The sequence below is a fragment of the Botrytis cinerea genome, chromosome 9, assembly GCF_000143535.2.
Source record: "Botrytis cinerea B05.10 chromosome 9, complete sequence".
Taxonomy (NCBI): Eukaryota; Fungi; Ascomycota; class Leotiomycetes; order Helotiales; family Sclerotiniaceae; genus Botrytis; species Botrytis cinerea.
Genome location: NC_037318.1, coordinates 624,201 through 640,481, shown reverse-complemented (window position 1 = coordinate 640,481; position 16,281 = coordinate 624,201). Strand labels below are relative to the sequence as shown.

General features: G+C 43.2%; 4 protein-coding genes across 6 annotated transcripts; 2 read left to right on the top strand and 2 right to left on the bottom strand.

The window, feature by feature from the left end:
- The first annotated feature begins 60 nt into the window (after positions 1 to 60).
- Positions 61 to 2,245, top strand: BCIN_09g01670 (hypothetical protein). 3 transcript variants are annotated; one of them, XM_024694941.1, is made up of 3 exons: positions 61 to 549; positions 640 to 2,113; positions 2,168 to 2,245. In XM_024694941.1, exon 2 carries the CDS (start codon positions 648 to 650, stop codon positions 1,971 to 1,973), a length of 1,326 nt encoding a protein of 441 aa, XP_024550735.1. In that variant the 5' UTR covers positions 61 to 549; positions 640 to 647; the 3' UTR covers positions 1,974 to 2,113; positions 2,168 to 2,245. The 3 variants fall into 3 exon arrangements, with proteins under 3 accessions (XP_024550735.1, XP_024550734.1, XP_024550733.1); XM_024694942.1 differs by having other exon boundaries at positions 61 to 847; positions 907 to 2,113; XM_024694940.1 differs by having other exon boundaries at positions 62 to 2,113.
- A 160-nt stretch (positions 2,246 to 2,405) lies between these two features.
- Positions 2,406 to 3,504, bottom strand: BCIN_09g01660 (hypothetical protein). Its single transcript, XM_024694939.1, has one exon. It carries the CDS (start codon positions 2,869 to 2,871, stop codon positions 2,467 to 2,469), a length of 405 nt encoding a protein of 134 aa, XP_024550732.1. The 5' UTR covers positions 2,872 to 3,504; the 3' UTR covers positions 2,406 to 2,466.
- Positions 3,505 to 5,063: 1,559 nt separating this feature from the next.
- On the bottom strand, positions 5,064 to 7,525 carry BCIN_09g01650 (hypothetical protein). The gene is made up of 3 exons (XM_001550373.2): positions 7,106 to 7,525; positions 5,680 to 7,052; positions 5,064 to 5,538 (listed from the first exon to the last, which is right to left on the bottom strand). Exons 1-3 carry the CDS (start codon positions 7,328 to 7,330, stop codon positions 5,193 to 5,195), a joined length of 1,944 nt encoding a protein of 647 aa, XP_001550423.1. The 5' UTR covers positions 7,331 to 7,525; the 3' UTR covers positions 5,064 to 5,192.
- Positions 7,526 to 7,735: 210 nt separating this feature from the next.
- On the top strand, positions 7,736 to 10,763 carry Bckin3. Its single transcript, XM_001550372.2, has 3 exons — positions 7,736 to 7,896; positions 8,006 to 8,464; positions 8,515 to 10,763. The coding sequence occupies exons 1-3, from the start codon at positions 7,857 to 7,859 to the stop codon at positions 10,191 to 10,193; spliced, it is 2,178 nt and encodes a 725-aa protein (XP_001550422.1). The 5' UTR covers positions 7,736 to 7,856; the 3' UTR covers positions 10,194 to 10,763.
- The last annotated feature ends 5,518 nt before the right edge of the window (positions 10,764 to 16,281 follow it).

Below are 16,281 nucleotides of genomic sequence, written 5' to 3'. Positions count from 1 at the left end.
TCGCTTATTATTAGTATGCTTACTTAAGTAGCATTAAGTTCGTTGACCTACACTGTATCTGCGCATCTTTGCTATCTTTCTCTTGTTTCCATCGCCATCTCCATATCCTTCCCTCTCCACTTCTATCGCTATCTCCATATCCTTTCATCTCCATCGCACAATATCTATTACGATTATACAAACGGAGTCTTTCTATCATTGAGATTATCCCTCTATCGCCCATCTATTACGACCACACGAGCACGGTCTTTCCATCGTCATCTCCATCGCACAATATCTATTACGAATATACAAGCACAGTCTTTCCAACAAAATCGCTCCTATATTGTGTTGCGTACAAGAGTTGTATCTTACAGCATCTACTGTTTAGAACAACCCTGGCGGCGGTTACGTCCTTACAGCATCTGCTGTTTAGAACAACCCTGGCGGCGGTTACGTCCTTACAGCATCTGCTGTTTAGAACAACTTCAATACAATTCATATAGTAGCTTTTTTGATCACTTCTATATCTCATTTTGTCCGAAGAGTCAAGGCTGCTCTAGAGCCTGGGTGGGTGGGAAGCACACATAAAGTGTGGGCTAGCATTGTTTTAAATGCAATTATTCTTTAACTACGTTTTATTGCTAATTATAATCATAGGACTAAATATGTCGATATCGGTCCTAATCGAAAAACTTCAGTTAGAAAAACTTCTTGATGAGAGGGTATTTGTAAAATGGGTAGATGAATCAGGCACAACATTCACACTAGGTTCTTGCTTGCATGACAACAAACAGACACCCGATTTTTATATGGCTGCATATCGTGATACAGAAGGACAGATTCATATTCACTTTAAGCTTCAAGTGTTTGTTAAACTTGCTGGCAAGAAACAAGGAATAGATATATTATTGATTGTTCCTCCAGATGCCGATTTTGCAAATGCTTCTACACCTTGTCCAATATCGAGTATCGATGATTTATCTCACGACGTTTCTGCTATTCACGAAGCTGGTTTAAGCAATGCACAACATGTTTTCCTCCTAAAATTCAATCTCACTATGAAGGGATTCGTTGTCACAAAAAAGATTGCTACAATCAGACCTCACACTACAACTACAAATATGTTGATTCGTAGCCTTGAATCTCTGTCTAATACTTCAATCTTCAGTGTATATATTAGGCCAAGTACTTATGCGAAAGTGCATCTGGAAAAACTTCGTATGCATATTAGCAAAACTGCAACCGATATACGCAAAATCAACTTAAAGGAAATGTATATTCAACAAGGGGTTATATTACTAGAATGGCACAAATTGGTATATAAGGGGAAACAACACCCAATACCGCCACCATATGCTCAGGCATCTACAGAAGTACAGGCTTCTCAGTCATCACTCATTTTCGAAGAACCGATTGAAGAAACACCATTTTATCAGGGTCAAGGGGGCAAGACGATTGAGGGAGACAGCCTGGAATCTAGCACTGCGGGCGACGGCGATGATATTAGCAATGAAGTACACGATCATCTTCCGGAATACGAAGCGTCAGGCTCTGCCCCTGTCTACCCTAACCTCGACAAAGGCAAAAAGCGTCTTCGTCAAGACAGTAATCCCGAGATATACCAAGAGCAGAAATCACGACGCCCAACCGATATAGAGGATTTCCTACAGTCACGCCTATCAGCCCTTGAACAACGTTTCGACAACACACTTGCAGCCCATGAAAAGAAAGTAGTAGAACTCATTAGACAGGCCGAGTCACGAATAATAGACACACTCCGTAAAGAGATAGGCAAGCAGTCGGCTGATTTCGAGGAGTCGTTGGACAGGAGGGTCAAGGAGGAGATAGCAGAGCAGTCGGCTGACTTCGAGGAGTCGTTGGACAGGAGGGTCAAGGAGGAGATGGTAGAGCTGGAAGAGACAGTGATGCGGAACATTAGCGAGGCGCCACTACAGGCCACTCTGACCTTTCCTGAACATCTTTGGTACTGAATCATTCCCTATTTTCTGGGCCTATCTTCTCCGGGGCAGACTTGTTCTTAGTACCTCAAGTAGGGAATTATATGACTAGCTTAGTCCAGTTTAGTTAACTTAGTACTAAGCTAATTAATATAGTGAGAACGAAGATCTATGTAAGCAAGAATGTATTTCCTTAGTATATGGAGCCTTGTACCTAACTCAAATAGTAATTCAATTACTTAGTTACTACTTGGTACGAACCAATTGTCCAATCTCCTGCTTGACTGCCTCAATATATAACCTCAATATCTTTCTACCAACTATACAAATTGACCATTTGTAGAACCTGGACTTGATCCTTTCAATAGTTCTACTATTGTGATGAACCTTCAACAATAGAGTAACTTAAGCCTTAGAATTAACAACTAAAGAACTAAGAGAGCTAAAGGGCTCGAAGAGTTTATATACAATAGCGGGGTCATTACCGTCTTCAGGACTGCGATACAGCGATCGAAGAACAGCTGGTCTATATCCACATACAGCCGGCGCAGCTTGTCATCCTCCTTCGCTGGCATCCGGCTACAGAACGTGTCGAGATCGCGCTCTTGGAAATGCACCGGCTACCCCCGCCCGATTTAGCCAGATGGTGGTCTCGTGCTTGTCGACGCCGGCGGCTAGGACCTTGTGCAACTTCTCCTACTGCTCCTCGATCTCCTCCACCAATTGGCTGTACCTCTGCCTCCACTGCAGCCTCAGCAACAGTCACACAAAAGTAGTGCACAGCCGACTTCGGCCCCGTGAAGAAGGTCTGCAGCTGAACCTTAGACCATTGCTCACCTCCGGTCCGCTCTCCGTGTGGTCTTTGTTCCAGTGCACCTAGAACCACTGACGAACACACGTATACAGAGTATTTAATGAGCCAATCGGCCATAGCTGTGGTAAACACAATGGTGGGAAACCGGGTGGGGGAGGTCGATGACTAAGCGCGGCAACCTTAATATTGTGGGCAGCTCAAAGAATCTCGGAGATCCGAACGAAACAAAATAAGACGTACACGCAGCCTAGAAACTACTGTGTTAAGCCCATGGTTGACCACTCAGTGGACACAAATTTACTCGCCTCTCAATGCTCCTCCGAGACTCAACCCCGAGAAGTGATAGGACCTACAGCGCTACTCATGCTTTAGAACAACAATGCCGACATAGTATCAACACTATTCAAATCCTCCGATGTGTGCATCGGATTATGAGATGAATGCACTTTTTCGATTCTGAGGCCCCTCGATATGGTGAGCTTGAATATTGCGAATGCTTTTGCCCCTATTAACGCTGCCGAAAACGGTACACCATTTGCAAAACAAGGTTGCTGCCATGGCTAAGATCATTTCCGATATAATGAAGATTCGTAGCACAACTACATCTGAAGCTAGTAATGTCCCTTGGCCTTGAGTAACATCGATTATAACACTCGCAATGATTTTGGGTCATGAAGTTTATCATGTGGATATCTTCATGCATCATTTAACGGAGGCCTTTCTATACATGATCATACATGAAAAGCAGTCGATCCATAGTGACGAATTTTGGTTTGCACGCCTTCGTGTTTCATTCGATAATCTGAATTGAACGCGAGATATTTTGAATGAACAGAAAGTCATCAATTTGAACACTCTTATTCGGGCCCAAAGCCTATATCTAGGCCAAAATGCCCTTCTCACATTGCTTAGAGCTCGCACGAAAATAGCTCCAAACTTAATCAACCTTGCACTGTCTACTTGGGATGGCGAAATGGTAGAGGCATTCTTAGAGTACAATTCAGTTAAGATTGACAATGAAGTGATTCGGTTTGTGGCAGGTAATATCAAACATGGTAAGCAGATAATGGAAATCTTATTGGCTCGAGAAATGGAAACAGAGATATCGGAAACTGCCCATGAAAGTGCGCAATAGTCGGGTTTGCAACCGGACAATGGAAGAGTGTTTATGTTGGGATTCTTTGGACCATTCAATTGATTTTAGACCCAAATTTTTCCCTGGGTGTTGTGTCATATTCAGATATTCATAACTTTCAACTATTGAAAACTTTGACGTTTGGTCTACTATGTTGATAGCTCGACGGTCGATTGTGCGCACGGCTAAGAGGAGCGCTGTTAAAGACTGAATCAAGTCGTATGCTTGGTTAACTGGTCGATTTGTCCGAAGTCATAGGCGTTGTCTGTTTGCAATACGAAACTCAGAACAATAGTAGAAACTTTATACTATTGGACTGTCTCTTCTCAGCGGCGATTGATAAAAATGCGTGGTATTGATTCATTCGTTGATTAGTGATTGACCACTCAAATAGACAGTGAATCAGTACGACATACCTGTCACGTTGGCCTTTCAGTCAAAAGCCATGGAAGAAAATCAACTCGGAATCCAAATCTCTAGATCTAACGGGAAATCTTCCAAAACACCACTTAGTCAAACGCAAGTGACGAAAAAGCCCAAGTTGACCGCACCTTTGAGGAAATCGGGAAACGTATTCTCTCGCACCTTTGAACAGAGCATTGTTTAGGATGCCAATTCAGTATCTTTTGGTTCGCAGTAGACTATATTCCATTCCGTTTTATTCCAGACCGCGAATGCCTTCGTATTGGTAATGTGGGGCAAATCGTAGATACGCGAGGGGAAAAGGAGAGAGCAGTATGCTGAAGAATTCTGGAATTATTTGATAAACGACAAGAGAAATATGTAAATACGACGATCTTTCTTTATTCAATTGCAGGAATGGAATGAGACTTGTTCTTGTGGATAATAAGCGGTCATCTTATGGTGCACATACTGTGTTGTTCTGGGAAATATTTAGTGGTACTTTGATGCTGAATTTGTGGAGTCTGAAATTTCGGGATGAGGGATTCTCTATATTTAGATTACGGATCGTGTAATTCTCATGTTTGAGAGTATTAAGTTCTAATGCATAGGATGAAGTTGGGGATCCGAAGATCTAGGGGTTGTGTGATGCGAGCGTCTATGTATGAGGTGAGGATTGGAGGGTGTAGTTAAGGGCCCGATGCTGACTAGAAATTGCGGCGAACAAGACACATTCTTTCTCTCAATAACACTATTAATATTCAACATCAGGTACAAGAACAGACGTAATTGTAATTTTGATACTAATGCAAAAGATGGAAATATGAGGATATAAGTATGCTTTCTAATATACAAACTTCGCTTAAATACAAAAAATGGTATCTAATTCCTCTTACAAAGTCTAAGCATCTAACTTCAATCTTTCTAACAAGTTGTCTATCTTTCCAAGTAATGTTTGATAGTTTATAGCATCTGCGGCAAATTCATCACCTGCAATCTCACCATTGAGAGTCCGTATCTGACCATTCATCATTGGATCAAAGTCAGGTGATTGGGTTGGGTTTTTATCAATCACTGTGCTAGACTTCACAGCATTCGTTGAAGTAACATCATCGATTACTCCGTTTTCATCTCCCTTTTCTTCCTCGTTCTCATTCCCATTCTCATTCCCATTCTCATCCATCATATCTTCAAGGCCCGAGTCTTCAAATCGGAGCCTGAAACGTTCGGACAGGTAAAAGCGAATACTGTAGAAATGTTAGTTAATATACTGTAAACAGTGTTTCGATCGGGTCCAAGCCCTCAAACTTCTTTCAAGACTTTCTCTATGTTCCAAATCAAAGCCAAATTTTCGTATGTAGAAAGGAAAAGAAATTTGGGAGACATACTCATCGAGCAATTCAATTGTGTCAGTCTCCTGTCTCTTTTCAATTCTAGCCGCACTTTCCTTGATTAACTCCTCAAACTCTGGCTCATCAATATAGTCTTCCAACCTATACGCCATGTACCTAGCGCAGAATTCCTCTAGTCTTTGGACCCTTGTCAACCACCCGGCTCTCATCACATCATAAGGATTAATTAACTCCACATCTAATTCATCACTGTCGGTGTGTGTACGATCAGCGAGTGTGCTTGTCCCATTTCCGAGAGTACTTATAACTACTGCAGCTTTAGTTTTGAGTTTCTCAATGAAGAGCATGTCCGCAGCAAGAAGAACGTCTATCGCGAGATCAAGAGGAATATCAACATTCTCGGTATAGAGAAAGTCGAGGACGAGCTCTAGTACAGCAGGAGGGCAGTCGACGTAGATAATTTGCAAATAGTCAGTAACCTGAGCTTCTTGAAACGAGGAACTAAACATAGTCAAGAAATATTCTGATCGTATAAGCATGGCCCGGTGCGCAGGATACAGGATCGACTTTTGAGTTGAGCTAGCGGTTGATGTCTCTTGTGGCAATGAGCTCGATGGGCCGATAGGAATACCATTTGAGGAAACAGTTGTGCTAGGTGTCGGCGTTTCTGGCCTAGAACTCAAAGCCTCGTCGGAAACTATATTTTCGTTTGCCTGCAACAGAACATCCGCAAACATGGAATTGTTCCTAGTCCACTTCACATCCTTCGCCTTCACGGTATCAATGTGTATCTTATGCTTCAAAACATTCCCTCGATACCAAGACTCCATCTGATTCCTTCCTCGTAAAACTTCATCTTGATACCGTTGCCTAGCTATTCTCCTATCACGCCCACTCAAGAGCCCTTCCCAGAGGGATTCAATCTCAAGTTGTTTACTGATTTTATCGATCCCTTTGAGCACATCATCCACAGAGCTGCTAGATCTAAGACCAAGATCCGATGGCACCTCACCCATGTATAAATATCGAAAAGCAACCTGAAAACATTCTGGGGGAATGGAAGGTTCTAGTTTCCATGACTTGGTTTCTGGGGCAGCAAAAAGCTTTCTTTGCATATATGGTGACCGGGCAGAAAGTATCATCTTGTGTAAATTCCATGATTCTGATCCAGCACTGAGTGTTATGTCTGAAGTTTCAGGCGTCTGCCTGGAAAGGAGAGAAGTGATATGAGAAGCGAATGATTGTAATGGGTCCCTAGACTTCGAATATTCGTACTTTAATAGAAGGTTTCGAATCCGATCGTTTAATGCATTGTATAAACATCTCTCGCCTTGGAATGTATCGCGTTCGCAGAGAGCTCCAGCTTCGAGAAGTAGTTCAACAACATTGTAATGTCCACAAAGACTTGCCTTGATGATCTGTCAGTGGGGTCAATTGGTATTGGGAATAACACAAGACTTACCAAGATCAATGGCGTATAATCAAATGGATCTCTGGCATTGATATTGATTCCAGGAGTAGTAATTGCTTGCTGAACCCTCTTAACATCACCAATTCGACAAGCAACGCAAAGCTCTTGGAATTCGGGACTAGTATCAAGGGGACTTTCGTCCCTCAAAAGTCCTTCCTTGATCAACTGGTGTTCATCCTTCAGTTGAACCTCGAGCTCATCTTTCCGCTTCACCATTCTGAAGGTACGTGTGCAGAGAATATGAAATGGAAGATGTAGGAGCAATGTGCAATGGATAGTAGACAGCGAATAGCAAAGTGTATGGACCTAGTAGTGATAATAATAATAAATCAGATAAAGATATAAAATTGTGGCAAGGTTGAGAAGCTACTGATCTTGACACAGGCTCATGGAGGGGGAGCAAAGCTTATCGATAAAAGAAATCCGGATAAGGCATATCGGAGTTAGATGCTTCAACCGTCATCCAAACTTCGTAGCTTCACCGCTTTCTGGCATTATCAGAATTTCCCCGGGACATGTCCAATTCCAGTTTGGTGCCAAATAGTCAAACGGTTGGAAGGGCAACCAAAAAGTAAACACCAACCTGAATGAATTAATTCACTATCCATCTTCATCAACTTTGAATAAAACGACAAAACATCGCCAACCTCGAATAAATTACAACAATACTAATGTTAATTGCTTTCTTTACTTAGATCAATGCAAAGATCTCCCTCTTCCTAAATATAATACTCTCGAAATCATGTCAGAGGAAAGCAAGTACGAAGTTTTGGAGAAGATAGGTAAGTCTTCAGAGTACCAGAAGTACTACAGTGCTTCATGTTTAATTTGTTACTCGTTGCGCCAACTCTGAAGTGAGACAATACTAATATACTCTATCTGACTCTGTAGGACATGGTTCTTTTGGGATCATTCGAAAGGTCCGAAGAAAGAGTAATGGAGAAATCCTATGTAGGAAGGAGATTAGCTACATGCGGATGTCACAAAAAGAGCGAGAACAACTCCAGGCCGAATTCGCCATTCTTTCATCACTCAAACATCCAAACATCGTCGGATACTATCATCGAGAGCATCTAAAGTCCAGTCAAGACCTTCATTTGTACATGGAATATTGTGGCAATGGAGATCTTGGTAGAATCATTAAGGATTTACAAGCAAAGAACAAATATGCCGAAGAGGGTTTCGTTTGGAGCATATTCGCGCAATTGGTTTCAGCATTGTATAGATGTCATTATGGAGTTGATCCGCCAGAGGTTGGAAGCAATGTAATGGGATTAGGAAATACCGCCAAGCCACAAAAGCCAGCGGCTGGTGTCATGATTCTTCACCGAGACTTGAAGCCCGAAAACAGTGAGTAACCTTAGTATGTGCAATCATGTTTCTTATGCTAAACTTCATAGTCTTTCTTGGTGAAGGCAACTCGGTGAAGCTTGGAGATTTTGGTCTTTCGAAATTGATGGAATCTCACGATTTTGCCTCTACTTATGTTGGAACTCCATTCTACATGTCCCCAGAGATCTGTGCCGCAGAACGATATACATTAAAGTCAGACATTTGGTCGCTAGGTTGCATTATGTACGAACTCTGCACACGAGAAGTTCCATTTAACGCGAAATCACACTTCCAGCTTGTGCAGAAGATTAAAGAGGGCAAAGTTACACCAATACCAAATATATATTCGCCAGAACTTGCATCGGTTATCAAGGACTGCCTTCGAGTCAACCCCGATCGAAGAGTCGACACCGTTACATTGCTCAATCTTCCGGTCGTTAAGTTGATGAGGAAGGAGAAAGAGGTTGTTGAGCTCGGTCGACTTTTGCGGACGAAAGAAGAAATGGCGGCTAAACAATTCAAGGAGCTTGAAGAAAGAACAGAGAAGCTCGAGGCTCAGAAAGCAGCTATGCGTGTAGAGATCGATTCATCCCTACGAAGAGAATGGGAAGTCAAGGCACAATTAGAGATCAACCGTTTGGTGCAGATAGAGGTGGAGAATCTACAGAAACGATTTGAAGAAGAAGTCCGAACCCGAGTTGAAGAAGAGCTACAAAGATCCGCCAACAGCTCTCGATCATCCAATCCAGATAACGATAATAGCTCAAGCTCTCTGACCGCTAAAGAGTTGAGCCCCTCGCCAAGCTCATTCGACTACCCAAGATCATCTGTTGGTAGCACAGGTGATGACTTTTCCTCGACCACAGACTTTACCGATCACACCATGTCACCAGAGCCCAGCAAACCATTCAAGAAATCCACCAGAACACCATTTTCCCGAGCACAAACCATGTTCAATGTACATGGAACTCCCATGGATATTGAGATGGCTGATCCATCGCCAATTTCTATCGCCTCCTTGTCTCTATCTCCACGCCGGAACAATGGGGCCAAAGCTCCTGGCACTAATCGAAACATTTTTGCTGCTGCAAACGCAAACGCCGAGATTCGCTTACAACCTCTTCTCCTAGATTCTGATTCTGAAGATGAGGATGATCTCCCAGTACCTTCTCCTACACGGCCTAAATCTAAAAACAACCCATTTGCCAAGGGTGCTGCAAGGCCAAATCTCATCTCACAGCGTACAGCACCATTACAGAAATTGAATACTCAGCCAAATTTTCTGGCAACCAAAAATTCAGGTGGATTGGTTAGCAAGAAGGAAGCACAGAGCCCAGTGACCAAGAGACTATCGAGAATTCCAAGCATGACAAGTTTGTCTGGCAATGATACGGCAGGAAGTCCCACACGAAAGTCGAGTATGACAAAGAAATCGGAATCAGACCTACACAAACAGGCGATGAAGAATAATACAAAGACAGGAAGTGCACCAACGATTGGACGAACTCTAGTTGAATTAGCACAAGCTCGTGCTGGTGGAAGACCAGTTGAAATGAGTCCTAGTGGAAAGGGGAGATCATTTGGAGTGAGAATGGTAGAAAAAGAAAAGGGCGAAGGAAAATTGAGGGGTAGTGGAGGAAGCATTGGAGATATGGAACCAACAGTATGGAATCCTGACAGGGATGAAATGCCAAGTCCTTTCTTGATCAGAAACAGATATACAGGGGCTGCAGGGCGTTCGAGATGATTGATTTCGGGTTACATTTGGTGTTGGTTCTATGCGGGTATGAAGGGGTAGCGGGAAAACAATTGACAATCAAGTGGTGGTCATGATAACGAAACACGCTATGACTAGCTTTTCTTTGTTGTTTGTAAACATGGCTCGCGAGGAGTGGTTTGGCATATCATGGTTTAGTTTGGGGATCAAAGTGGTATACCGATTTGGCGTTGGGATTTTTGGGGATGACTTATTTTTTTACATAGTTTTTTGTACTGTATCAAGTGCACAGTAACTCAGTTTTACGCTTGGTTGGATAGGTTGGGTGGGGTAAGATGAAATTGGGATTGAATAATGATTGGGTACTTGAGTTGGTTCTTTTTGGTGGGAGGTGGATGAGCGAAGGGGAAGAAGGGGAAGAGAATCATATACATGAAATAGATAGTGTAGGTCTTAGGGTATGCAGGTTCCAGAAAATGTTATACATGTATCATATCAAAATTGTCGCAAGAAGTAAAGTATGAGATTGTTTCTGTTGTAGACGCCCCTTTGCTTTCCTCGCCTAAGTAAAGCCCCACTAATTAATTTCTTCTCAATACATGGATTTATGTATATGATGATTTACTGAGGCAGTTGAAGCACTAACTTGACGAAATAATCATCTCTTTTTGGCTTGTCTCAGGATTACTTTTATAGATTCGTAATATTGTCTTGTTATTTGACTAGATAGGTACTTGAATTTATTTTATTTTATTATTCTGTTTATGTTTCTGGTTCTTTGAAATGCTGGTGTATAGATGAATAAATGAATGAATGGATAGATAGATAGATTAATAATATAGATAGATAAATAGATAAATGTGATGTGAAGTAATATGATGTGATTTGATGTAATATAGTGTAGTGTAGTGTAGTGTAGTGTAGTGTAGTGTAGGGTAATATTTATATATATTTGTATGTGTGTATATATGTGTGTGTATGTGTATTTGTGTGTATGTGTGGTTGTATGTGTGAGTATTTATATATCTAAATAAGGTCGTTTTTTTATTTGATGATTAGATGTGTTAGTTAGATGGGTTGGTTAGTTAGCTCGTTGAATAAGTGGGTATAATAAGTTTAATAAGTATGATTACTTTTTTTTTACTTTTTTTTTACTTTCTTCTTTTTTTTTTTTGTTTGAGGAGGAAGGAAGGAAGGAAGGGCGGGTGTTATTTCTTGATGTTTTCTATCTGATTTTCGGGGGTTGGGGATTGAGGGTTTGGATTTTGAGTGAAGAGAGGGTGAGAGAGAGAGAGAGCAGAAGAGAGAGAGGAAGAGAGAGAGCAGAAGAGGAAGAGGGAGAGAGAGAGAGAGAGAAAGGAGGTGGGGGAGAAGTATAATAAGTAAGGAGAGAAAAAGAGAGGGAGGGGAGAAAGATACAATAATATGAAGAGTGAGGTATAGAGAGTAATAAAGTGTAGTAACAGGGTATAAAGATGAGGTGTAGAATTAACAGTAATACAAATAGAATTGATGGAATTTCTACTTTAAAGATGTATATTAGAAATTACATAAGAGGTTTTGTTAGAAAAATTTACCACGCACATCTCATGCGTGTATATAATATCTTCTTCCACTTTCGGATTTAGATTTAGATTTAGATTACTATATGTTGGTATCACCATGGGGATGGTGAAGTCAATATAGTACTATGGTTCACACTGTTGTAATATTGCTTAGGGTTCTAAAAGCTAGGACTACGAAACGTATTGCTGTAGTGCCGAAAGGCGCTAGCGCAAGCGCTAGCACGGTCACATGATCCCTATCCCGACACTGGCAACTCTCTAAAGTCGCTGGTAACGTGTCCTTCTAGCTAATTCCTTAAATTCCTTTGTGTAACCACCTTCCTTCCTAGTCTTACACTCCCCCTGCCACGCCTTCTAGTCTCTGTCAACCCACTCTGTGACCTTGATCGTGATGGTGTTGTTGTCGACCAGGTCCTTGAGTGCTTGACACGGCTTTGACTTAGTCATCGCGTCTGCAGGGTTAGATTCTCCATCAATCCACTTGATCTCCTTTCGTCTTGATTCAACGAAAATTGTAGATGTTGGGGGTACGGCAGATGCTGCATAGCATTCAGTGTATTCGATGTCATCAATTTCATCTTCGTCCGGAAGGTAGAGTGCTAAACTCGGTGGTGTTTTGTGTTCTTCGCTCTCACTGGAGAAGAATGTTTGTGCATTCGCATGGGCTCGTAGTAATCGTATTGGTGGAATTCTGACCTGTAAAAGACTGCGACCCTGTGGGCCATTAGTTTCATTTGAAGGGGGTTCTTCAGTGCTATGAGGAGGCTGTATAACTTCGCGAACTTCTTGCGAAGTTACATCATCAGGGTTTTCTTGTAAAATAGTCCCTCCATCCTCTTGTTGTACAGGTTCGATATGTTCAGGTTCTCCCTGGGGTCGATCCTGCTCTTCTTCGACATGAGGCTTAACCTGAGTGGTACGAAACTCTGTTGGTCCACTTGACAGCTTCACAGTACATATCTGATCCCTAATGCCTAGTAAATGGTGTGGTCCCGTCCAACCCTTATGTTCTCTCCATACCCAGACCTTCGAGTTGATAGGTAGGTCGTACAGAGCCATTGTGGATGGTCCATTGCGTTGGCTTAGAGCATCTGAAACTTGTCGTGTAGCCCGTAGTTTATTGATCTCGTTCATCGCCTTTCTGATCGCAGATTGTCGTTGCAGAACTGTGGGTGCTGGTGGGTCAAGATCGGCCATTCGAGGATATGCTCCAAAAACTAGGAGTGTTGGAACCAATCCATCTGGTCCTGCAGTGTCGTTTACTGCCTTCACAGCCATTTGTAGCATCATCTCCTTCGTTGTTGAACTCTCCAGCTCGCTAGCGATAATGGCATACGCACGCTTGATGACTGCATGGTATCGTTCGACTGCACCGATTGACCAATGGGCTTCGATTGGGACACTTTTTGTCTTCGTCGACATGGTCGCCGCATACTGGATAAACTCCTTGCTGACGAAATTCTTTCCAGCATCATGTATAATGTAATCCGGTGGACCGGTGTAGGTGTCCATCCAGCACTTCCTAAGTGTATCAAATGTGTGCTTCGCACTGATGTTCGTTAACCACTGTGCTGCTTGAAATCGTGTACCTTCGTCGATAACGTGTAGAATCGGACTAGTGTCGATGTACATCACATCCACTATGATGGAATGGTTGAAATCGACATCATCCTTTAGACTGAACTTGAATCGACCGGGTGATTTACCGTGTTTCTGGCAGTATTGGCAGAACTTGGTAAGTTTGTCGATCTCTTGTTGCGAGACATCGCTATGGCCGGCTCGTTGCAGCACTCGTAAGAGTCTGTGGGCTGATGGATGACCAAAGCGACGGTGCAGACGACGTAATTCTATATCAGTAAGATAGCACTCATTATCATCAATGGTTTGTTGCACGAATTGTTGCACATTTATGCGCCACAGAAGCACTGCATGCTTGTTTCGGCGAACGCATGGGAAGCTCCTCCCTGTCTTGTTCACCACTACTGCATCGATGATATTGTTGTAGTATATGCCGAGTTTGTCCATATCTTTGAGTGATAATAAGAATGGTGTCTCCGCATTCATTACATGGAATTCGACAGTTCCCGGTGGTAAATCGAGATGGAATGAGCCTATTGATTCAGCTCTGCCGATTCCGAACACCACATTGGCGACTCCCGCTCTGCTTTCGTCCAGTGATACATTTTCAACGGTCGTCTTATATGCCATGTATTGCTCATAGCCAACCGTAGACCATTCTGCAGCGGCTGTGTCGACAATGATGCCTTGGAATTCCCTTGCGTCGTACCTGCTGATGTAGGTCGTTCTCTCTTTACGAACTCGACGTGTCAAAGCATGCTCAAAGATCTTGTTGTTTAGGTTCATCATAGTCTCTCTGCCATTTATAGGTCCAGTATGGGTGATGAAACTTGAGTGTGGTTCTTGTGCAGGTGATTCTTGTAGTTCGAATTGCGCAAAGTAGGCTGCTACTTCGCTGTCGGTATCCGGATCGGTGTCTTCGTCGTCGTCTTGGTTAGGTCCTTCGTATTCGATAAGGAATTGCTCAAAGCTCTTGTCAAAGTTGTTTCTATCCTTGAACTGCTCCTTGTACTTGCTTCTTGATTCGTCGCGCTCCTCCTTGCTGTGCCGAGTCGACCAACAGTCCTCCTTTCTGCAGACGAAACACTTCTTCTTCGTTCGTGGTTTGAATGGGCGACGATCGTTGTGCCCGAAACCTCTCTGATTGTATCCGCCTCGACCGCGTTGATATTTACGATCGGTGTAGAATGTCGTAGTTTCGTTTGCATGAGATTGCTCCCATGTCATTATAGCTGATCGTAGCTCTTCAAGAAGACTTGGTATATTTTTCGCAGGGCGAAAGCAAGCAATGGAACATGCTGATACTGGTGCACACGCGTTGACGATCTTCTGGTGCAATAACTCATCAGTTCTCATCGTCGGGCTGAGTCCCTTGTGCAGATGACGAAGCTTCATCACCATCGACTGTAGACAGTGACTCATCGACTTGCCAGCATTATCTGGTTCTGCCATAACGCTCTTGAGTGTAATGCCCTCCCATCGCCGCATAAGATTGCGTTTGTGCTCTGGGCCTTCGAATGTAGTCTCCATCATTCGGCAGATCTCTTCTATCGTATCAGGTATATTACCTAAATTCGTATGGTAGAAGTCGAGTGCGACTTCGACGAGCATCGTAGGGAATGCTTTCGGCAGTAGGTATTCAGGCAAGTCGATTCGTTGGCAGTTATTGATGAATATCGAGTACTTGTGAGTGAAATTGTCGTCCTGCCCACTGTACTTGTCGGCTTTCTCGTAAAGCTTCGCGAGATTTCCCAATAATTGTCCAACGTTGATGACTCTTTGTGGCATTCTGGGTAAATCGTTCTGAATGCCGTCACTATATTCGGGGTTATTTCCGTCGTATCCTCCTCCGTTCCCTCCGCCACCGTTACCTCTGCCGCCATCACTGGAACCGCCATTGCTGCCGCTCGGTTCTCCGCCCGGATGTCCGCTTCGATGCATACGCTGATGCATATACTGCTGATTCGGGTCATGTTGATCATGGTGCTGTTCCCATTGTTGAGGTGACTGTTGTGATGGTTGATTATTGTGGTAAAAAGGTGATGCTCCCGAGGGTTGTTCAAGGTTGATTCGGGGTGGTCCTGGTGGTGGGCCGGTGAATCCTTGAAATGTCGGAAGTGGTGGTGGTTTCCTAGGACTGTAGTATTCACGTGCAATTGATCCGCTTCCTGGTGCAAAGCTTGGGAGTTGGGGGGGTGTCTTTGGTTGTGGAGGTGTCTTTGGCTGTGGTTCTATCGATACCTTGTGTTCAATATCAACACCTTTACCTTTATCAGCTCTTTCCAATCGCTGTGATATGGAAGGTAATTGTGGTAGAACGTATGTATTGAACCCTGAAGGACCGGCGTGCAGGTCCTTCACTCGAGACATCTCGGGGTCTCCGAGTGGTGCACGTAGTTTTTCAATCACGATTCTCTGTTGTATGCTTCTCGATCGAAACACAAATTCCTTTTCGGAAATCGCTTCAATAATCTCCTTGGGTGTCCACGCTCTATAAGGTGATCGATGTGTATCAACCAAAGCTTCATATACTGGTCGGGTTGTACATTCTTCTGGTTTATCAACGTACACTCCGCACGAGCGTAATTCGTGCCTGAGCTTATACAGGATGCGCATGCTAACTTGTGAAAAGTGCGCTGGTGTAAATCCATCGAATGCAAGATTGTAGTCCGCCCACATCTCTTGATCGTAGTATTTCTGACGTTGGTATTCATAAGCCTTGTATTTGACAAAATCTCTGATCTCTTTCGCATTTGCACTTTGTATGTCAATGGGGTGGTCTGTCCATCTCCGTGACAACTCCTCATATTCTTCAGTTGCAATGACTGATGCCATTTTCGATCCAGCACTTGAAGCAGGATTTTCAGGGACATATCTTTCCGTCTGGGGGGATTCTGGGAAAACTCCTGCCATTTTGTGGATAGCAGGCGGGTGATGATGAGGTAGGTCGATGGTATGAGTGTAGTTGGGATACA

Coding starts and splice junctions, on each gene's coding strand:
- Bckin3 (XM_001550372.2), top strand. CDS start 7,857: ATGTCAGAGGAAAGCAAGTACGAAGTTTTGGAGAAGATAG. Junction 7,897..8,005: donor CGAAGTTTTGGAGAAGATAG/GTAAGTCTTCAG, acceptor CTGACTCTGTAG/GACATGGTTCTTTTGGGATC. Junction 8,465..8,514: donor AGACTTGAAGCCCGAAAACA/GTGAGTAACCTT, acceptor TAAACTTCATAG/TCTTTCTTGGTGAAGGCAAC.
- BCIN_09g01660 (XM_024694939.1), bottom strand. CDS start 2,871: ATGGCCGATTGGCTCATTAAATACTCTGTATACGTGTGTTCGTCAGTG.
- BCIN_09g01670 (XM_024694940.1), top strand. CDS start 594: ATGCAATTATTCTTTAACTACGTTTTATTGCTAATTATAATCATAGGA.
- BCIN_09g01650 (XM_001550373.2), bottom strand. CDS start 7,330: ATGGTGAAGCGGAAAGATGAGCTCGAGGTTCAACTGAAGGATGAACAC. Junction 7,053..7,105: donor ATTATACGCCATTGATCTTG/GTAAGTCTTGTG, acceptor CAGATCATCAAG/GCAAGTCTTTGTGGACATTA. Junction 5,539..5,679: donor ACAATTGAATTGCTCGATGA/GTATGTCTCCCA, acceptor ACATTTCTACAG/TATTCGCTTTTACCTGTCCG.